Source organism: Papaver somniferum, chromosome 6, assembly GCF_003573695.1.
Source record: "Papaver somniferum cultivar HN1 chromosome 6, ASM357369v1, whole genome shotgun sequence".
Lineage (NCBI taxonomy): Eukaryota > Viridiplantae > Streptophyta > Magnoliopsida > Ranunculales > Papaveraceae > Papaver > Papaver somniferum.
The window spans coordinates 131816633-131835577 of NC_039363.1; the positions used below are offsets into that span (position 1 = coordinate 131816633).

The 18945-nt window shown below is 35.3% G+C and overlaps 1 protein-coding gene across 1 annotated transcript; it reads right to left on the reverse strand.

Moving 5' to 3' along the window:
- Window positions 1–2122: 2122 nt before the first annotated feature.
- On the reverse strand, window positions 2123–5655 carry LOC113289343 (uncharacterized membrane protein At3g27390-like). The gene is made up of 10 exons (XM_026538579.1): window positions 5424–5655; window positions 5149–5257; window positions 4853–5048; window positions 4612–4745; window positions 3886–4174; window positions 3662–3768; window positions 3399–3540; window positions 3099–3291; window positions 2716–2959; window positions 2123–2596 (listed from the first exon to the last, which is right to left on the reverse strand). Exons 1-10 carry the CDS (start codon window positions 5518–5520, stop codon window positions 2470–2472), a joined length of 1638 nt encoding a protein of 545 aa, XP_026394364.1. The 5' UTR covers window positions 5521–5655; the 3' UTR covers window positions 2123–2469.
- Between the last annotated feature and the right edge of the window lie 13290 nt (window positions 5656–18945).

Genomic DNA, 18945 nt, shown 5'->3' on the forward strand with positions numbered 1-18945 from the left:
AGCAACATTAGCAAGTATATTAGTTTTTAGGAATCTGCTTGAGCATATATTACATAAAAATTTAAAGAGAGCAAAAGAAAGAAGAGTACCTGTAGGGTTGCAGTACATGTGCAAGCGCTTGAAAAAACTTACTTACAGCTGCACCTATCTTTCGCCCCCTTGGTACACAAAGCCAAACGCTTGCAGACTCTAGTGTTTGAAAACTGGAAAGAAAATATTCCTTTGCCACCCAACCATGATAGGTAAATGACGCTAGATTTGGTGCATTAATTTTGAGAGCACAGTCTTGTAAACCATCATCGTCATCACATCTGCCGTTATCAATTTCCAAAATATTTGAATTAGAAGATTACCTCAACTCTGAAGCTTTGACAAAATGAAGAATCAACTCTTAATTAATCACAAATTCGAGTAATTTAATGCTCAATAATCATAACAAACTCATTACACCAGATATGTACTGTCAATTCATACACATATTTCAGTATTACCCATATGTACTAATGGATCAAACCAAAAAAAAGTGGCAAAACACTGAACAAACAGAATCAAAAGAATTTTATATCAGTACACCAGATATGTACTGTCAATTTATACACAAAAACAAACTATAACAAACCCAAAAAAATAAGAGAAAACCTATAGATTCATAGTAACCACAAAAAGAAAACAGTACATCATATATGTACTGATAGGTAATACACAAAAGAAAACTGAAAAACAAACCATAAAAGTATCAGATTACTAATGAAATAAACACAAAACATGATTATTTATTTAGATCTGAACTTGTTCCATCAAAATCCACCAGTATATCATATACGTACCGATGATTAATACACAAAAACAACTTAAAAGCATATCAAAAACAACCAAAATGAAACTAAAATCAGTTGCATGTGAAAACCAAGTAATGAATCTCTAAAAACCAGAATCGAAACACTTTTTTTTCTTCAATATTCCATATATATACTTCTAGATCGAAGAAGAAAAATATCAAAAACTACAAAAATAACAAAATTAAAGCATAATTTTTCAGTACATCATATATGTACCGCTGATTCATAATCTAAACTTCAGCTGCATGTGAAAAACTAGTAACGAATCTATGAAAAAAATAGAATGGAAACCGAAAATCATTGTTAATATACATACCTGGAAACACAAACATTCTGCTCGTCGTAAATCATAAAGATGCATCTTCTTCTTCTTCTTCTTCTCAAAAATAAACTAAGTTTCTATCAGTACGGGATATACGTACTGTTGCTTCATATACAAAAAAGAACTGAAACACGTCTAAAACATCTAAAATGGAAGTGACATAATCGAATCTAGCAACGAAATGAACAAAAAATGTGATTATTCATCTAAATCTAATATATAGTCGACAAATCAACCATGGAGATCGAAAACATAATCAAGCACACCAATGATCGCCAAAACCTTAAAAGAAACATTACAATAGAAAAATCTTCATCATCTGATTCGGGAGAAACGAGAAAGAATAAAGACAAATCTTCATCTTCATCTGCAGCAATGGTGAGAGGAAAGAGAAGAAGAAAATGAATATGAAATGTGAATAATATTTCTCCTTCTTTTAACATATTAAATAGGAAAGGTTATTTGTGGTATTTTCATATTACGTATACCCGATCTCGCACGTGTGCAGGACCTGGGCTTAAAAAATTTGGTCCATTTTCATGTTTTCTTTTAATTATGGACCTCTGATTACTGGGATTTAATGGGTGGACCTGCCACTAACTAAGAACACTATAATGGTACCTATTGGTAATTCCTACGACTCTAAATCCAAGTTACAATAGGCAACAGCCTACTCAACTCTTTAAAAGTGTGCCTGGTATTTTCTTGGGCTTCGGCTGCAAAGACTTCAAAATGTTACTTACGACTATTATGAGTAATTGGTGTAAGACATACTTTAAATCATCTTAAGTCGTATTTGTAATTTATAGCATGTTATCATCATTTCATAATCTTCTTCTTTTTTCTTTTTTCGGTGGTTCAAACCTTTTATATTTCACCTTTTGATCAATCATTTTCTTTCTTTGTTGATTAAAATTCAAATAAAGAATATCACAAATGATATTCAACTCCCCTTTTGAATCCCAAAAAAATAACAGCATCAATATATACTTTAAAACATTTAGGCCCGTGCAGTGCACGGGCGCAACAACTAGTATAGATAATTGGACTAATCGATGCCATAACTACATAACACTTTAACGGTTCCAAGTATATGTAAAAAAATTAAAAAATTGGGCCCCAACGATTTGAGTCTCTAGGAAATGGCCTAGCTGGCCTGGTCTATAAGACGGCCCAGACTAGGAAATCCCAAAATTGCCTTGCTAGTGTGCAATCCCAGAGGGCGAGAGCACTCGGCCAAAGACAGTATCGCAGTGGTATGTTCTGTTCTGGTTTGTACTTTGTAGAGGTGCTAACAAGTAGATTCAGCTACACAACTACTGGCCTGTTCCCACTAGATTGATTATTCGCCTCGTCAAGTAACTCATTAACCACGGCATAGAATTGCCTCCGGAAAGTTGGCAACCTTGAAAGCGTCAAACAGAAACCTTGCAACCTGATTTGAAGATTTTGTCATAAAAATATTAGCGAGGGAAATTCTCATGCAGAAATTTCTGAAAGCTGTGTGTTAGAGCAAGATAGAACAGAAGGAAAAAAACCCGGAGTGGATGGTACCTTCTACTTATGCCCTCTAACTGAGCTCTTCTAATCTCATCATAAGGAGGAATTCCACCATTCTGCCATGCTTCAATTCTCTGAGCATCACCACAGTACAGAGCCAATTTGCACAAGAACAACTCCTCGGACTCCACTAACTTTAGATTCCTAATTTGCTCTTTCATAACGCACATGGGCTCAAACAGCCAATCAAAAACCCTTCCTTCGGGCCTATTCAAATTCGTCACTTCAACGTTTTCACCTGATGTAAGAAAGAGAATTGGTAATTAATAGTTAGAGTTGGTCCAGAGCCGAGCTCTAAGGAACACTTCAATTTAAATGCGTACATAATCACATGCAGTTGGCGCCTAAAGAAATATTCAGTAATGAGAAATTCATACGCATGACAAAGCCAGCAGAACCACTATGGATAGATTGGAGAAAGCAACCAAGAAATGCATATGCAGGAATTCCAATGTTAACTATCTTGCTCTTTGAACTTTGCCATTCCTCTATATCCAGTTTATCAATCGCTCCATCTCTGAGAAGTTCCTTGCCAGAACCCTCACATGCTTCGAAGAAATTGTCCCATACCTGATATGACAATGCAAACAACAATGGCAGCATGAATAAATTATTGAACTGTCTGAATAGAATATACACTGGGGAGTGACTGGGATGCATGATTTGGTCGTTCGTACCACTACAGCCTTCAATGCCTTGATTCTTTGAGAAGCTGTCCTTGTCAAAGAATAATCTGCATGAACTACCTCAATCTGGCCATCCAATCCATTTAGAGGATGCAGTGTCGAATTGCCTTCAGCTCCCTCGCGATACTTAGGTCTGGCTGCCACATGAACAGGGTTTACGATTTGGTATAACACACGTGAACTATTGTCTCTTTACGCACAGATTATTGTTTAAAGTTTGTAAGAAGTTGATATATGCCTGGATTCATATGTACCTTGGAAAACAGGACCCTTCTCGAAGGTATAGAAGGTCATTGGTCCATTCATCAAACAAAGCCACACTAGCAACAATATAGAGCAACCCTTTCTTTGTAGAGTTTTCCTAACACAGTAACATTAAAATTACAAGCATATTTATATTATTTAATGTGTAGTTCTTTTTATGCAATTTAAATTTAGTTGGATGTGAGTAAATCAGCATCAAGTTTAAGATCAGTACCTCATATGCAACAACAGCAGCATAACATCCAAAACCTACGCTTGAAAGAAAACCAGCTAAAACAGCAAGAATTACTGCGAATGGCCACAAAAGAATCAGAAATCCAGCCAAGGGGACACAAACAGTCTCCACGAAGGGGCCTGACCTCCCAACAAGATCTTCAAATAACCGGTGCCATCCTTTGAATAACAGAATCGGGGCTTTATAGATGACTATTACGAGAATCATAAGAACGTCCACCAAAAGTCCTAACAGTGCTGCCAATATACATCCTGGTATCTGAGTGACCCTACGAGACGAAATGGAAACAGTAAGATTTTCTTTGAAATGATAATATGTTCAGGTCAAGAGCTCCAAGAAACACCATATACATGTATCAAACGATTACACTCATTTCCTTTCTGGATTCTACTTGGAAAGATCAACATTTTCCCCTGAAGTCTAATGCCAGCGGATGTCTTCACATGAATCCTAATATAACACAATCAGGTAAAAGCATACTGACCTCCTTACTGTGAATCAGTATATACAGATGTGTTATATTAGGATTCATATGAAGACATCCGCTGGCATTAGACTTCAGGGGAAAATGTTGATCTTTCCAAGTAGAATCCAGAAAGGAAATGATTCATTGAGATAAATCGTGACATTAAGACTTATAAAGAAACTTGAAAGGACCAAAATAACACAAAGAAGCAATCAGTGAAGTTAAATTGCGGGAAGTACTTGAGTTCTATGGGGTTTTCATCATCCTCCGCCTCGAGCAACTCATCCATCACCGAGAAGTAAGAATGGAATGAAAAATCTCCAAAATCGCGTACAATAGTGCAAGCACCCAGTACGCATGTCCAGGTACCATCCTACGAATACAAAAAATTTAAGCCATTACAAAACAGTTAGTCCACACATAAAGAGCACGGAGGTTCTATCAATTCAAAAATCAAGCGAAAGTAAACAAAAATCTTACCACCAAACATCCAGTTAGCTTGTTACAGAAACCTGGCTTATTAGTGGCTTTGAATGTCTCCATCATAGGCCAAACAAAGGCATACCCAATACCCATAATGACACTTCCAACTACGCCTATAATTGTCCATAAAGCTATTGGGATCGGGAGGCTTATAATCATCAGGCATTTCATATACGGACCAACTTTCTTCGATCTAAACCAAAAAAAAAAAAATCACTTTTCATCATTTTTAGTTCAAATTTCAACATAATTACAATATACTCAGTGAGGAGGAAAGAATCAAGAAGTCATACTTCGAAATACAATAAGCACTCCAACACAGATGTAAAGGCCATAACCCGATAATCACTCCAGCATCACCAAACTTGATAACAAGAAACACAAAAGGAGAAAATATGGCAGCTGATTGGATACCAAACCATAAACATTATCAGTTAACTAATTGATTGATACCAAATCATAAACATTATCAGCTTCAAGAACTTGGATTTTCTGGTTCTAATTGTTCTATAAACGTGATATGAAGTTAAAATTCAAGAAGTAGAAGTTAAACGCGATCAAGAAATACCTTTGATCGATCCAAGAAGAAACAGGATGACAAAAAGAGGAATGAAGAGTATGGTATAGCCTGAGTAAAGTAGAATTTGATGAAGAACATCATCCATTGATTTTTATGTTCTCAGATTTCTCAAGTAGAATTTTTAAACTAGGGTTTTTTGTTTTGGTGTTCTTTTGTGAAAGAACCTTCAGTAAACAGTCTTAACCGACTCCTTTCGGGCTTTCAGCTCCAACTTTCAAAAAGAAGAAAACAGAATTAAAATTAAAAATAGTATCAGCATATGTTGCCTTTTTACCAATGGGCAACTTTACTAACCAGGACCGAGTTTCGAGGTGGATTGGTAAGATGGGCCCCACAACTTACTAAAGTGCTATACTGCTGTCAACAAAATGACATGTGAAAGTCAAAAGGCTATTTGCACGTAAACTACCGCTCATGGCAACCACATTAGTTGAAAAGAATTCCATTGTTAGGAAACATCAGCCAAATGAACTAGGAGTTGGTGAAGTGGGATTTATAGAGAATTCTAGAGACACTTCAATAATAGTAACCACATTAGTTGAAAAGAATTCCATTCTTACAAAACATCCGTCAAATGAACAAGGATTTATGGGAAATTTTAGAGACAATTCAATACACCTATTAAATGGTAGAGAGTTTGTGGTCCATGTTATCGCATTATATGACTCTTAAAAGTTGGAGGTCTTTGTTATTTGATTTCGATTGAAATCAATGATTCATGGTTTTGTTAGGTTTTTAAAGTCTTTTATGCTAAAACACATATCATAAAGAACGTGAAAAAAATCTCTCCAAAATAAGTGATATTTAGAAAAAGCAATACAAAAACTTTATTTTAAGGATTAAATATGAAATAAATTATGGCAATAACCAAAGATGTTACAATTCACTCAAATAAAAAGCAACGCAAGAACTTTTTTCTACAATTGAGTAGGTTTGTATCTACAAATCATTAAAATGCTTTGGTGGAGTTACTTGAAATCTCTAAATTTTCAGAGAATTTCTAAGAGTCACTCAAATAAAAAGTCTATGAAAATCCTTATAATTCCCAAGTCACTAACCCGCTAGGTTGTACTCTGAAGGGCCAAGTGTGGTTGTGTAATTTTGCTTTAGGAGTTTTAGTATAATATTTTTCCATTATTAGGTTTTTAGTGGAGAAGTGACTGAAATCTAATCGGCAATTTTAAGTTAAGGTGCGGATTTTAGACCACCAGGATTACAAAGCATATTAACGATTAGAAGGAATTTTTGGGCAACGTAAGTTGTGGAATACAGTGAAAGTTTTTTTTTTTTGCCAACAAGGAAAACTTTAGATTAGTAGCAAGATTTTGGGTTATAGAGGCGTAACACAGATTAGTTCATGGTTGAGAATATGTGGGTCATGAGGAAGATGTTTGGTCACAGTGGCAAGATTTGAGTTATATGATGCAGGTTTGCGAACATAAGCCATAGTTGAGGTCATACAACAATCAAGCCACACATTAGCAATATCATTTTCTTCATCACTGCTGGTGCTGATTTTGTACCTAATCATTCGTTTGTTTCTTGGTTCAATCATGGTCATGCAATTGTATTTCAGTTATTGTAAACGTTGACAGAAGTATGTCAAATCTAGGTACGTGGTTGTAAAAGTTCAGATAAATATTTACTGTATCATATTCTTTAAGGTTTATCATCTACGTACAATTCTTTCAAGACATATGTTAATATTCAGTTGTTAAATAATTTGGATCTGATTACTTTTATAAATTTCTTAATTTGATTCTTGTTGAAGAATCTTGTGTATCTCCATCTGGCGTTAATCATGAATTATCTACTACTTCTACAAATAAAATCGGGCAATATTTTTCACATATTTTCTCACAATATATTTCATCAAAGTTCTTATGTTCCTTTTGGTCATCCTTAAAAACTTGATTAGAACTCTGGTTCAAGAAGTTCTTTCAGACCACCTTTACTATGGTGGAAAATCTCCTTTTCAAGGTAGATTTTGTGGTGGTCAATTTGATAGAGGTGGATTAACAATTTGCATCTTTTAAATCAACGTTATGATTATTATATTTGTTGTCAGATTTGCAATAAGCTTGGACATTCTGACTTCGAATGTATGTTCCACTTTCCCACATCATCTCATGATTTTCCAATCCAAACATATAATTCCTTCATGGGAAGGATTATAAGGATTACTATGATGATTATTGGTTCTCAAAACCAGAAGCTTGTGCAGTTTACAATAACGATTTTTCGATTTATCATATATTTTGTACCAGATTCTAGAGCTACACACCACATTACTTAAGACCTCGCTAATCTAAATTTCATTCTTCATATGAGGGATGTGGTCGTGTTAAATACATCACGTTTACATATTAAACGCATATATTTTGTTTCTTTTTTCCTGCTACCCCTACTTTAACTCTATCCAATGTCCTTCATGTGTTGGCTACTACTAAAAATTTGTTGTTTGTGAATCAACTTACTAATGAAATAATTGTTTCTTCAATTTTAATCTTTACTCTTTCTGAATTAAGGACCCATATAAAAAAATTAACTTCTAAGAAATGGTGTAATTAATGGCATATATATATATATATGACCTTCACTTTGATTCTTCTACTTTAAATCAGGCTTTTCATATTGGATGCAGTACTACTGATGAGTGCATAATTACATTTTCTCAGTGTCAAATCCATGCTTATACTTGCGATAATTCGTGTATAGTACTTGTATTACTTTTGTTTTATGTTATTTGCCTTATCATGAAAAATGAACTAAAAGTGGAGAATGAGCAAAGAATTTATGTACTACAAGTGAAGAAGGATAAAAGACCCAGTGGAACTGTAAAGACCCGTAAGCACGCCAACGTTGTTAGACGGCTCAAGAGACAAGTTGGCCAATGATGATTAGATTAATCAAACATTAACATTAATTATTAGAATTAGTTAGACAATAATCAAGAAATGAAACTAGCACCACTGGATAGATCTCAAAAAGTTACGAAAAATGGACTATTTGAACTTGTCGTCCATATCATACGAAGACGAAATCAACAAATTATTATACAGGGTAAAATAATCTTTTTGCAAACAAACGCTATTAGAGCAACCAATTATTTTACTCAGGCCACCCCAGTTATGAAGAATAAAGTTAATTTTTTTGACAGCCGATAACCAATCGAATTTGTGTCGTAGTAGAATTCTTCCCTTATCCATCTGAGTCGAGAAGAATTCAAACTCATTTTTTTCATTCTATTCTTTTTTTCTCTTTCTTTTCCGGTGATTCAGAGAGCAACATCTACGTTGAGGAATTTCTATAAAAACTTGGTGGATTTAATAGATCGAGAAAGAGGTTACTAAGATCGTAGACTCGTTTAGGTTATGAGCTCTTATGAACTAAGGACAGTTAAATCGGAGAAAAGTAGGGTTAAAGTTAAATTCTTGAGATGAAGAAATCATCAGAAGTTTTGAGATTTAGAGAATAGAGGAATGATCAAGAGATGATTGGTGGTGGTGGTGTTGATTTGTATAGTCGAATCAGACTCAAGGAAAAGGTAAATCGTATAAAAAAAATAGGGGTTGTAGACTTCTTCTGAGTTTTGTCCAATTTTTAAATGATATTGAGCAATAATTGATGTGTTTTCAATTGATTGAAACATAAAAAGGAATTATTAATTGAATTATAGCTTCAGTGAGAACTTGAGAGAAATTAGGGTTTTTTTGATCTTCTCTAGAATAGAAATTAGGGTTCATGATCGAATTTGAAACATAAATTAGAAAAAATCGGTTGGTGTTGGATGAATTAGAAAGAGGTGAATAGGTTTACGTGAATTAGTCTATGTAATTGGGATTTTTATATTTGAAAAATTAGTCCATGTTGAATGATTTTGGATCCTGATAAATAACTAAGTTAATTCTTATCTTAGCTTGACTTATCAAATTAAAGGGAAAATTTCTTCGGGAAATTGTTTCCTTGATAAGGTGCAAAACAAATTACTTAGGCAGTTTCCGTTTTAGTATTGTTTATCTAAAATCGTATGTTAAACCTTTGTGTTTAACTCTTTTAGGTTGTATGAGTTCTTATGAACTTGTAAGATCCTTTCGGTTTGCTCTTGTATTTTTTCATTTCTTTGTCATTTTTGTGACAAAAAGGGGGATAAATATATGGAGTATACAAATGATTTACAATTACCGAGCAAGGATATAGCGCTAAAAAATATATATCTAACAAAAAGCATAGACTAAGGGGGAGAAACATATCTTATTGTTGTGTAGTATTTCATACTATAATTGAGGGATAACAAATGAGTCCGGATTTAATATCTACCTAGCTTTCCTGTAGGGGGAGTAAAGCTTTTGTTATTTAAATGCGTAAACAACAACATTTATTTTTGTATATGTACAGGTTATTGTACTGTATAAACTTGGAATCAAGCATATGAAATAATTGTTAAGAGAATTTTATGTAATGTAATATCTTTATTTTTTAATTCGTGTATTCTCCATATGTTATAGAATTTCATCACTAATATTGACAAATGAGGATTGTTGATACATGAAAATAACCAATCCTAAAATAGGTGGCCCCTTAACCAATCAAGGGACCCGCCTTGAGAGGAGGAACCAAGGGACTAGGCCTAGCCCATCAAAATGGGATAGTTCTAGTCCATCCAAGATTATATTAAGGATAGTTGGGCCTTGGTCCAACGAGAGAGACTTTTAGGGTTTAGCATTAACTTAAGGAAATGGAAATGGTAGTTTAGTAATATGTTAAGCTTGGGAGTACTTTCTGTGATTAGGATAGTTCCTCCTTCCCACGTTTTACCCATCAACATTGCGACCACAATGGGAGGATCTTAGCTTCTTTTCCAGCATGATACTCCCAGGTACGAGCCAAGAGATATCAGTGGGCGGAGCACTTCCTAACCCGGACCATGTTTCTGTGGAAGACGTGCAAGGAGAAAATGATGAAGAGATATGTTTCCAAGCGGTAGTCACTACGCCTATTGTACAAGATGCAGGAACGTCTCAAAAGAAAGAAGAAATGCTTAAAGGAAAAGCTGCGGCTGAGACAAGCGAGCAGGAGATGTCCGAAATACAAGAGGAGCTAGTCGCATCCATTAAGAAGAAGTAGGAGCTACGCGGACGTCTTAAGCGAGCAAGAGAACAGAACGCGACAACCACTAAAGCAGTAAATATGAGAGGTACCGTTCCGAGTATGACGGAAGACGCGATTGCAAAATATTTTGAAGCTAACTACCGAGTGAAAAGGCACGATGCTTATGATTCGCTGGAACCCCCATATTCGGCAGAGGTTGCCGATTACCTATACCCTGAGGATTACACATCACCAAAGTTTAAAACATATGGGGGAAAAGGAAATGCGCGAGAGAATGTCAGTCGCTTCATATCAGCAATGAATGCATACACTCAGGATGAAAGCCTATGTATGAGAGAATTCCCAAAATCACTCATGGATAACGCTTTTACCTGGTACGATAATTTGAAACCTGGTAGCATTAATTCGTGGTCCGCCATGGTGCAACTCTTTTTGAAAAAGTTCTATTCCACGCAAAGAAGAGTCACAATAATAGATTTAGGAAGATGTACTCATCGAGTAGGGGAAGAAATCAGAAAGTATATCACTCGCTTTCGGGATTTCACACTAAGATGTCATGAAGACATCTCAAAAGAGCGATTAGTATAGAGCTGCATCCGAGGAATGGATGCCAGTTTTCGACTAAACTTGACGAACTTCAAATTTCAAACCTTTGTATAGGTTGAGGAGGTTGCAGCCCGGATCTCAGATTGTGCGGACGTCATGAATTCTGGGGAAAGCGGTCATACTTGAAAATTACACTCGGTTAATACTGCATCCCCACCAGCTCTTAACAATCAAGGAAGCGATAGAGGAAAAGGAGGGGTTGCTTTTGGTTCTTATCGTGGAGGACAGTCTTGTAGAAGAGGAGGAGGAAGAACCAATCCAACACCACCGCTATCATGCAGCACAGAACAGATAATAGGGCTTCTGGAGAAATGGGTGGCGAAAAAAAGAAATCGTACCGTCCGTACCCACAGAGCCTACCACGGCATATAAGATGCACGAGAGATATTGCCATTATCGCCGGAGAGTTCATCGTCCGACCGGGGATTGTTTTTCCTTACGCTACATTGTGCAAAGGAAACGAGCTAGAGGCGAGTTGGAGATAGGGGAACAAAGCATCAAGAGCGACCCGCTTCCTCAACATCAAGTTATGATGATTTCACACGAGCCTACGGAGGGAGAAGCTTGGAGACCCTGAGAGGAGGTGGAAGAAGAATAAGCATGCGAAGTTTCCGAGACGACCGTCTTCCCAGATACTAATGGAATTGCTAGAAAATTTGATCAAACTGTTTTGGCTCAACGGTTCTTTGATTCCCTCGGTTTCAGTGAAAACCAGGTCCGCGAAGCATCCAAGGCTATCACGGCAATCGCATCCGGAAAAGCGTATAACCCAATACCCAGAGAAGCTATCACCTTTACAGATGAAGATATATGCTACCGGGAGAGCACCTTCGTCCTCGATATCTGACAGCTTTCATTAATAAACAACCTCTCAAGCGAGCTTTCACAGATGGCGGAGCTTCCCTCAACTTAATTTCACTGCACACATTGGAGTCCTTAGGAGTGTCAAAGACAACAATTAAGATGCGCTCGATGACTTTAAGAGGATTTGGAGGACAGACTCAGACGGCGATTGGGATAGTGCATCTGATGATGAAAATCGGGCCCATTAGAGCGCTCACTCCTTTCTATGTACTTGAGGACGACACTACTTTCCATGTGCTACTAGGGCGAGTGTTAGATCATTGCTCGGTTGAACCCATCAAGCGTTGGTATGTCAAGTTTGGTTGTCATATTTTAGTGAATCAAAACTCATGTTAAGAGTCGCTTGATTATGTACTAGAGTCAACTTTGTATATTGGTTAGCTTAAAAGTATTAGGATATGAGACATTACAAGTATTGCGAAGTCTTGAAGATATGAAGAAGCAAGGAGCTACAACGACAACAATCATCTTTACACTTGAGGTTAGTGATATTTGACTTGAACTGTTTCATTCCTTAACATATCTTTCAAGTCGTGCATATTGAAAACATAACTGCGAAGCATATTTGAACTCTAGATAGACATAGTATTAAGGAATACAATACGAGGTTTATTGCTTAACCATTAAACTTTGTAGATAAGACATCGCCATAATCATTTGAATGCTATTGTGATTATGTATGGGTATGAGGTGAGGATTTCATCCTAGGGAACAATGTTTACATGTGTTCTAAGGAAGTAAGTTCATAAACTTCTTTTTGGACGGAAAAGGAAATTACCAAGTGTTATTGGTTTTGTTATTCATTGCACATCTTACGAACAACTAATATGTGTGATAGAGTATAACCGCTCACAACTTGTTGTGTTCTTGGTAGAACTATTCACAAAGGCCTGACTTATGTATTGCTATAACTTTTATTAGTAAAACGGATCTTAAGTAATCACCTGTGGTATGATCGGATTTTGTATGTCTTACCAATTAAAAGGAAAGGGGAACCGATCCTTGTAAGGGGTGCAATACATCAAAGGGAACCGATCCTTGTATGCGGTGCATCAAGGTTTATAGCAGAAAGGGGAACCGATCCTATGGACATGTGCAACACGTTTTTAGGCAAAGGGGAACCGATCCTATGGACATGTGCAACACATATAAGTTAGATACCATATATATGTGGGGAACCGATCCTAGTACCTAGTCAACCGAATTTTTGGAAAACTAGTGTGACTATACACAATACTCACATGGAGGTAGAACCGAAACTTGTTTTGATAGAACCGTAAACCCATGATTGTGATTGAATGTTGGTTTGATCAATCACATAGTTCTTGAAAGACAGATGAACAATTCTAAACTTGTTTGGAAGTGTGGCAAATAGGTTTCAAGGTTGTAAGTGTGAAAGAGAACTTACAAAGTTAGGATGTCGACAAACTTTGAACACGTGTTGTGAATGTTTATTTCTTTAATTGTTCAAAGATATTCCTTAACGGCTAAGGGAAGAGAATCCCATGATCGAAACATAAGTAAGTTAAGAATCTTTTAATTAAGGTTATTAATTTCATTTTGTAGGGATATTACAGAATTAGTAATGTGCATTTACTAATTAGATTTTCCGAGAGATTTCGATCGTTATTTTTGGGCAGAGCATTTCCAGGAATTATGAAAACCAAATCTGTGCTTTTATGAATATCTTGAGAATATTTTCGGTTTTGGAAATTCCTTGGTGTCCAAAATTCCTTGTCTATAAATACTCGAAGTTTGCCTTTCTAGCAAACTAATCCTTCGTAACAACATATTTACTCTTTTGTTGTTGTTACTGGTGTAGCCGCCTATTCGGAGAGGAGAGTAACCTAATTAGGCGAAATCTCTTACAAACGCTCAGTTTAAAGTCTTTTTGGGGATTGAGAAGCTCTAGCGTGTACCGTTGGTGGGAAACTAGATAATTGCGGTTTATCTTTTGTGTTCGATTGATTTGATTGACTAACGATGGTTGAAATCTGATTGCACCTAGTTTGTTTATTCTTGAGAATCTTCTCTTCTGATATAAGATTCACTCAAACTAGTTCAGAGTTCCGACATGGATCTTTAGACTGTTATTAGTTCTAAAGACGATCTTGTGATAATCCCTTGTTAACAGACTCCGTTCTGTGCGTGATTTATCACAAGAGATTCAAGTGATTGTGTGAAGGTTGTTTTTGAAGATTTAAAAAGATTTGAAGACAAAGAAGATATTGAAGATATGACTTGGGTTTTATAATCTTTGGTGTGCACAATACGTGTTTCGGTAAAAGAGGTTCCAATTGATAATCGGTTTATCCTTGTGGTAGATTGGATTGATTGATTGAGTATATCGACATCAACACGATTCTTCGGATTAAAGGTGTTGTTGGCTTAATGTTAATCGATTACTTTGGGTGATTGAATATAAGATAGATCTAAGGACCTGACGAAGGAGTTTATGTTGAGATAAACGGAAGATCCTTTGTCCGGCTCATATCACTTGGTCGAATAGAGTTGATACCAAACAGATTTGTTGTTCTTTTACTATTTGGAAAATGAACCAAAGGAATTGTTCCAAGTACGTGACTTATTTATAAGTTGGAGGCGTGGGAATACAGAAGGAACTAGGTGAACTATAGGGTTAGTTACTTGGTCTCAACTATACAAAGTTAGTGTAATTTTGTGTAGCGGCTTAATCCTGAGAGTATTCAATTCTGGACTAGGTCCCGGGGTTTTTCTGCATTTGCGGTTTCCTCGTTAACAAAATCTTGCTGTGTCATTTACTTTTATATTCCGCATTATATTTGTTTTATTATAATTAAAGTAAATTACACAAACGTTAATTCGTATTTACTTGATAAGCAATCCTATTGTGTTTGGTTAAGTCCGAACCTTTATATCAAGTAAACATACTTCGTTGTTGTATTGTCACGATCTCGCATCCATAGACGATCACACGAATTGTGAACCGATTAGTTGTATTGTCTCGACTCAGTCCATAAACAATCACTTTCGGATAAAGGACTTATAGGTAGGAAAAGTTTTAGCTTGAGGTATATTTGGGTACCCTCGCCTTTTAAATTGGTATTTGAGCAGGAAAACACGAAAAGATCTAACAATCTGTGTTTGGTGCGATCCAACCTAAAAGAATGAATCCAAAGTCTGATTCAATTAACGTAGTTGCAGGATTTGATTACTTTATAAGATAGTGGTGGAAATCACGTATGAAGTATGTAATACTTCTATTCCTAAATATGTTAGGAATCATGCTTATGTATGTCTTGAGTGACTTACATGTTCCCGTGATTAACATAGGATTACATATCATTTTGTTGAGTAACAATGATATTAATGCCTATGTAACAGGTTGTATCTTGAAAATGCATAAGATTTCTCTTATGATTTGTGTGCACCATGGATATTATGTTCCTATTAAATCTGGAACCTTAAATATACTTTGGTCGGCCTACCAAAATATATACGTGTACATTTTCAGATATAATTCTGTCAATGCTTCGCCCTCTAGGATGCGATATTGGAAAGTATGTATTCCTTCAAGGAATAAGTTTTCAGTTAATAATTTTATTAACAATGAATTGCTTCATGCACCTCACAACTGTTTTAATGAAGCAAGTGATCTTTTGAAATATTATATGGTTTTTGATTATGATGATATTAACAAATATCATATTTTGTTCAATTTTTTCTCTGCATACTCTAGTAAATTCTTGAATAAATTTCAAGTGATATTATCATACTCTGGTATAATAGAGTACACAGATGTTTGGACAAAAACATGGAATCAACCCAAATTAAAGATCCAGTCCATATAAACCCGATTTTCTAAAAGAAAGAGCTAGATGCAAAATCGGAATTGTTTCCCCACAAGCCACGATTTCCGATTTTGAGTGTATTTCCTAAAACTAGTTATTTCCGATTTTTGTTGACCAGTTTTCCTATAAAAGATAATCTCTTGCTATGTATTCGAACATATTGGGGAAGATTTCTCAAAACCGTAACTAGGGTTTCTCATATTTTCGCAAGTATGGAAAAAAAAGGAAAACAAGAGAAGAGATCTCTGGAATAGACAAGTTTGTCTTGAATCAACTTTTATATCCTGAAGAAGTTGAGAACATCAAGAATCCACACTTGATCAAAGGAAAACATGATTTTACAAACTTTGTAGATAGTACATGCTTTGGAAGATATCAATCCCTGAAGGGAGTTAGCTTCACTGAAGAAAAACGATTCGATCCGGATGTTTCAGAAACCATCTATGTGAACTTTGTTCGAAATCGAATTTGGGGAAATATGTTCGGTTTTAAAAAATACTCTCCTTATACTGTAAGAATCTTTTATGGTAATATTCACAATATAAATCATAAAAATCTTACTTTTAGCACCCTGGTTGGAAGTTCGGTTCTTCATGTTGATAGAAAGATGATATCAGAAGTCATCAACTATAAGGTGAAAGGCCATATGATCACGGGTTCTGAAATTAAGCACGATAACATTTCAAAACTCATTACTGGTAAGAATGTTGAATATAAAAAGGGAAGAATGATAACCAAAGACGTTCCCTTATACCTAAGGATTTTTGGTAAACTGGTCGTACAAACTCTCTAAGCTTGCTTAAGAGATTCCTCTCAATGGAATAGAGATTTTGCTGAATTGGTTTTTTACCTCCTTGAAGGAAAGAAACAAATTGATATATGTGGAATGATTATCAATCAAATACTCAAAATCATTGAATCTCTCAATGTTACAGGATTACATAGAAATCTTGGATATCCCTGTCTCATCACCAAGTTGTGTGAAAAAGCAATGGGGAACAACTGTGGAGATGAGAAAGTTATCAAAACTATCTCGGAGTCATTAACCGGATGTATGATGCTCAAAAGGGATAAAGTATCTCACATGATCAAATCTATAGTAATGGAGATTTCATGTTTCACATTTTGCGTCTTGAAAGACAATTAGACTGTATTCAGAGACAATTGATGTTTGTATACAGAAATGATCCAGAAACTCTGGAAGGAATCATAGCAATCAATGATGAGTTCCTAAAACATGAACAAGAATTTGTGTCTGAAGAAGACTCCAATGATCAAATAAAATAAGATTAAATTTCTTCTAGAAAAATAGACAGTAGCTTTGATTTATTTCAATAAAGTCTATTATGAATAAAACTATCTTATTATGAATAAAATTATTTGATTAGTAATTTTTCTTGTGATAGTTTTTGGTTTACATAGCCTGTGCTTAATTGCTTTTATCTTATTGCTATGTATGTTTATGGGATGTTTGGTTTCGGTTTTACTACCTTAATATTCGATCTCATATATTGTGAACCCTTATGGTTTGGGTGACTTTTTGATTTAGCGGGATTAAGTTCTAGCCCTAGTAGGTAGGCTTTATCAAAGGATCATGAGGGGTTCTGATAGAAACAATATGTGAAAAAGTCACAATATGTTGAATCGGTTTTGGTTTAGCATAAAAGCATATGTGTTTCGACGGTTTTCAACTTTTGCTTGCAATTATTAAAACCGGTTTTCAACCTTTCTCTGGTAAAGGTTGAGGTGTGTTGTTATTCTTTTGTTTATGCATAAGGATGACAACGTGGTGATATTTCGATATCAATTCTCCCTGGACGAAGATGCTATCATATTGGAGAAGTGGATGCGAAATTTGAGGTAACAATCTTGTTAGTTAATTGTTTTCCTGTATAAGAAAATCCTGAGTTTATATTATATATATTTGTTGCTTTTGCTTAACAAAATTTCGGTTCAATTGATATTTATTCCATGATGTGTGTGTGGATGTGTGTTTCAATTGGTTCCGGTTAAGAGAAACCATTGTTATCTTGCTTTTGTATTGTATCAATTGTTTAGGCTTAAAAAATTACGGTGAAATTGCGGTTCTTTTATTGTCTATGTTGTTTCAATTGCTTCCGGTTGAGGTGAATAATTATACAAGTTGATTTATTTTGGTTTATATGAATTATATATGGCTTAACGAAATAATTTGTGTACGGGATGAGTTGTTTAGTCCAATTCGATTCCGGATAAGAAACTAAGTTAATTCTGATCTTAGTTTGTCTTATCAAAGTGAGGTTTCGGTTATTCAAGTCTAATCGAATGCCTAAACAAGGAATGCTAGTTAACTAACCTAGTACTTATCGTGTTTAAAATTTAAAGGTCTAAGTTTATGGATAATTAGAACCTGATGAGAAAAATGGAGTTTATCTTTATTTTGGTCTTATCGAATTAAGCGGTTGTTTTTGAACAATCGGTTTAGAAAAGGGACTAATGTGCTTAGTTGTTTTTGGTTTGCTAAACTAAATTGGAAAAATTGTTTCGGACAATTGTTTCCTTGGTAACTTACAAAATAAGACTACTTGTAGTTTCGGTTTTAATATTGGTTATCAGAACGTGATGTGTGGAACCCTCGTGCCTAACCCTACAGGTTTGCAAGTCTATTTTGAGATTTGTAAGATTCTTTTCGTGTTGTCCTTTATTTTTTCGTTTCTTTGTCATTTTTGTGACAAAAAGGGGGAGAAATATATGGAGTAAACAGGTGATGTTGGCATTGATTTTATATTGATTGGTATCGCTAGGGAAAAGAACATTGGTACTTGAATGTTTTATCTAACGAAAGAGTGAAAGCACAGACTAAGGAGAAGTAACATGTCATATAAATTGGTATAACAAAGACGTGCGGATTGAATATCTACCTATATTCCTTAGGGGGAACATTAGCTTTGTTATTATAATGTCAACAACAACATTTTCAAGGATTGAATGTAAGCAGTTTTACTGTGCTGTTGAATCGGGAATCAAGCGGATTGTAATGAATTCTTGTAATTTGTTTATCCATATGATGTAAGAGTTTTGTCACTAAAATTGACAAAGGGGGAGATTGTTAGAGCATT

Bases quoted from the DNA above. Each gene is read 5' to 3' on its own strand.
- LOC113289343 (XM_026538579.1), bottom strand. From the start codon at position 5,520: ATGGATGATGTTCTTCATCAAATTCTACTTTACTCAGGCTATACCATA. The intron at 2,960-3,098 runs GTATGAATTTCT...TTCTTACATCAG, and splicing joins TTCTGCTGGCTTTGTCATGC to GTGAAAACGTTGAAGTGACG. The intron at 2,597-2,715 runs GTACCATCCACT...TCTTCAAATCAG, and splicing joins TTAGAGGGCATAAGTAGAAG to GTTGCAAGGTTTCTGTTTGA.